General features: G+C 32.3%; 1 protein-coding gene across 3 annotated transcripts in view; it reads right to left on the bottom strand.

The window, feature by feature from the left end:
* The window catches only part of LOC142353237 (glycine receptor subunit alpha-2-like), a 391226-nt gene extending 386977 nt beyond the window's left edge, over window positions 1-4249 (bottom strand). For 2 of the 3 annotated variants that reach the window (XM_075405470.1, XM_075405469.1), the window contains exon 1: window positions 2958-4249. In XM_075405470.1, the coding sequence (XP_075261585.1) occupies window positions 2958-3142 (185 nt within the window). In that variant the 5' untranslated portion in view covers window positions 3143-4249. The remainder of the gene's footprint in view (window positions 1-2957) is intronic. The other variant, XM_075405468.1, reaches the window with a different exon arrangement.
* Between the last annotated feature and the right edge of the window lie 288 nt (window positions 4250-4537).

Here is a 4537-nt window from a genome sequence, read left to right on the forward strand (position 1 = left end):
AAAAAAATGGTTAATCACCAGTTTATAATGAAGCTTGGTAACAATTAGACAAAAAAGAACAGAAACTTTAAAGTTAGAAAATTCGCTGAATTTAAAAAAAAACAATTAATTTCAAAGTAATGAAAACCATTAGGAATCAACTAAAATATCCCATAGGTTTACAATTACCAATGCTTCTATAGAAGGGAATTAGAACTCTTGGTATTCAATTTTTTTTGCAGTTACAAAAAGAACAACAAATAGACAACAAACTAAAAATCAATAAAAACTTGCCATAAAATGCTTTGGAAGCCGTAAAGCCATACTTTGGCCCCCAAAACATGTTCGAATGCACTTTCTTTGAACACCGATAATGTATTATGTGGCCGCTCATTAATGAAAATAAGCAACAGTTATACAAAAAAGAAAAAAATGCAAAATTATGTAATCCTTGTCTTCTTTCGAAAAAAATTTATTTCCAAAGACATCAAAGCCATTAATTAAAAAATGAAAAAGCTGAATACGTTCGTCCATTCTTCCAAAGGAAGCCCTTGAGAACTGTAATTATCCGGAATATGTCTTACGTCTACAAAAAGAACGTAAAATATGACAAAAATCAAAAATTCATTTACTTTTTTTTGTGAAAAACCCGTGCCGAAGCCAGTAAGTTCATAACGAATTCTTTAAAAACACTAGATTTTGTGACACCAATCCCTTTTGACACCTTCCCTTGACAAAAATAATGTCATCTTTAACCTTTTTTTAACGAGACCAGGTAACAAACAGACAAAAAAGGAACAAAATTTTTTTTATTTTGGAAAACAATGGTTTTCAATGTCATGAAAGCCATTATCTATCTCCAATATCAGAACATCTGCTCATATAAATTTCCAGGAAAAACCAATCAACTGAGTAATTGTACAGGAAATTAAATACGACTAAAAAGACAAAGTAAAAACGACAGTTGAAGACAAAATTAAAAAATTCAATTAAATTCTTCGAGAAAGTATTGTCGAAGCGGTAAGGACCCACAATCTATATCTTTAAGGATTTAAATATTATCAATTGTGCGTTATTTTGAACGCGAAAAATGTGATATACGAACTGACAATAACGTGATAATTTGACAAAATTAGAAAACATGAAAATTAGGCAAATACCTAAAAAATAAAAAAAAATGAAATCTAGTAGTATCAAAGCCAGAATACCATAACTTAAGGCGTAAAACCGCAATAGAGACTAAAATTTGATTTCAGCAGAAAGAAGGAGCACTCGTTGATTGCTGACACTAAGCTACAAGTTGACCAAAGTAAGAGAAAAATGGAGTCAAAGTTCAATGAACCATTTTTTATTTAAAAAACAAATATTTTAAAAGTCAAAACGACCATAAGCTTTCAAGCAATCAACTAGGTAAATTAATTTTGAGCTAATTAGGAAGCCAATAGGACCTATCACTAGTGAACTTTGATTTGAAATGTTCTGTTTTTTAATTAATATAAAAGGATCGAATTTTTTTTAATAAAAAACCGACTGATGACAATCCGAATTATTTTTGGATTGTAACGGTCCAAGATTGGTACAGAACTAGTCCTGCTAATGTCGATTGTCCATCAGGAATGTTTAATTTTTGGAATGTCATTGATATAGTTTTTTTGTTTGTTAAAAAATCAAAAGTAAATGCTTCGTTTTTGATAATTAACGAATAAATTTAGCAAAAAACGGCAAAGTTTTATTTACAGAGCACTCTCAACGGAAGTTGAAGTCAAATTAGCTCCCTTTTCAGTCTACAAAGATTGTTTTAGTGGTGTTTGGGTGTGAACTTCCTGCAAATTTGATCAGAGTGGACTAAAGGAACTTATTTCGTGCTGTTTTTGATGAAAAATTCTGAATTTTGTGAAATTTTAAGTCAGAATTTGTGACAAATAAAATTCAATGAAAATAGCCGACAATTTTTTTGTCTTTAAACTTAAAGTCAACAACATTTTCATGAAAATTGTTTTATTTTTAGCAAAATTGGCGAAATTTTTTTGTTCAAAAATTCCGAAAAAAGGTGAATGAAATCAACGGAATTCACTCTATTTTCTCGAAAGTTTAAACCTCGATATCTCCCTGTCAAAAACGAAAATCAAAAAAATCTTTTTAATTCCATATTCTACGCTGGACAAGCTTTCTAATGACTCTCTACGATGAATATATCAACTCTCTACGATGAATATATCGATCGGCCAAAATTGACCAAACAAAAAAAAAACCAGTTGAGTATATAGTTCCTCCCCCCCTCCCCCCCCTGAAGAGGGGTCAGAACAATTAAGAAGCTTCCTAATACAGTTTTTGTAGTTTGTTTTAAGTCACCATAACAATCAACATACAGATTGCAGCAAATCAATACTGACTATCTGGCACTGCAATAGAATTAGCTAGTAGCGGCCAAAATTTTATAATTGCACAAACGCGACTTTATTTTTTTGTGGATGACTGCAATCAAATTTTAGGACGCTCATCGCGATGAAATTGATCCGAAAAAATTAGTGGTTTCTTGTCGTTTTTTCAGAAGTCTTGTAAAATGAAAAATAAATTTAAGCAATTATTGTGAAATTTTGTTACATGAAGCATCAAACTATTCGTTTTGCTCAGAAGGGTAAATATTATCTCAAAGATTTAAAAACAAATCCGCAGTTCTTAGGTTAACCAACGTCAAAAAATGCGAAACCTTTCAAACGCTGTTTCAAAGTTTCTTTAATATGCCACAATTGGTCCGGCTCTACTTAGTTCAACTCTTCAGAATTTTTGATTTAATACTGCGGAACTCTCTTAAACCTCCTAACCGTTGCATAATTGGTATTTTCCGTAAAATGGGCAATTCGAAACAAAAAGTCTTTACAGCTCACGAGAACTGAACAAATATTGCAGTTGCCCGCCAATTCAGATTATCATCAGATATTCAAAGAGCTCTAAATTGATGACGAATAAAAACTTACTCGTCTTTTTCTTCATCTGCACGACCTACTGGAGTCTTCCTCTTTTCGTCTATCTGGCCCTTCGGCTGCATGCCCCCGTTGGCCATTCTCTTTTGTCGCGTCTGGTGTGACTTGGAATCAGCCGAGTCCCACAAGGGAACTGTAACCACGAGAAGAAGGAAGCAAACGGAAGAAAATGGATGCATTTTGAATCAAAATTGGTAAAAATCAAAACAAGTAAAATCAATTCTCACAATATTGTTGAAATTTTTCGGGAAATTTTGGAAATTCGTAATTAGTTGATCTAATTTGTATCGTTGAATTTATCTAATTTGGAGTGCAATCTTTTCTAACAAATACAAACACGATGAAACTTTTGAAGTTTTGATTTTTTCTTATTAATTTATTTTTTTAGAATGTTTAGGTTATGTGGTAGACAAATATAATAAAATTTTGACGTTCAGATTTTGACGATAATTTCGAGAAATTAATTCGACTTTGTGAAATATGGCTGTAAAATGACGCCTGAAAACTAGAATTCTCTAACGTTGCTTCAAATCGAAAGATTTATAAAGTGTAAACCAGTTTTTTAATCTTTACTTAGGAAAAGCTACAAGTCAATTGGCTATATTACAGACTGTATTCGTGAAGAAATCAGTTTTGGAAGTTTTTCCAAGTTTTTGTTTTGAAATTGTTGAATGTGCCGAACTATTAAAGCCCACAAAAGAAACGCATGATTGTTTACATAATGGGAATAAACGTGACCGAATAGTGAAGAAATTATGGTAAACAAAAGGTTACAAAAGGGAATTTAAGCTTTACGGGGGAAAATTGGGGCGCAAAATCTGATTTTTAAAGTGATTGACTTATAACACGCAGGCAGAGACAAAGATTTAGTTTGAAAGGTAACTGGCTATGTGACTGGTTATAACAAATAACCTAGTTATAACTAGGGCGAAATGGCAATTTGATGATTGCTAATGTATTAGAATATCCAGCAAATGCTATATCAAAACTATGGTAATATCTATCGTCTAAGGTGTATTTGAATTCTGCAGTTTATATTTATTTTTGCGACTTTTCATTGGTCGCAAAAATATTATTACCGTGGAAATATCCAAAATAATGCCCATCTTACTTTACCCAGTGAAAGTTGGCAAAACAGTTATAGTTTTCTATTAAACAGCTAATAACCATGCGCTCTTTTTATTTATTTGCGAAAAAAATAGTCTCTTATCTTCAAAGCAATGCGTTGAAAGCTTACAATTAAAATTTCGCCGACCATACTTTTTGAAAAAAAGTAACGCGGTTATTATTCGTTCAAATAAAAGTAAACTTGAACTAGGAAAATGCGCCGCGCACTTTTAGTTAAAGGGGAAGAAAGGGGACGATAGTTGAGGGGGTCAGTGGGGGGGGGGGGTAATGATTTCACGTTGATAAAGTATGACCAAGTTTATGTTTAGACACTCTTGATTAGCCACCCGGTGCGAATTAAAATTCTAATTGAATATTTATGCCACATTAAAGCCAAATGGGCTAAAAGACGCCCCGATTGTGACAAAAAGTGGGAAATATTTGAATAAACAAAACGCTTTCCGTCC

The sequence above is a fragment of the Convolutriloba macropyga genome, chromosome 14, assembly GCF_964194025.1.
Source record: "Convolutriloba macropyga chromosome 14, txConMacr16.3, whole genome shotgun sequence".
In the NCBI taxonomy this organism is placed as follows: Eukaryota; Metazoa; Xenacoelomorpha; order Acoela; family Convolutidae; genus Convolutriloba; species Convolutriloba macropyga.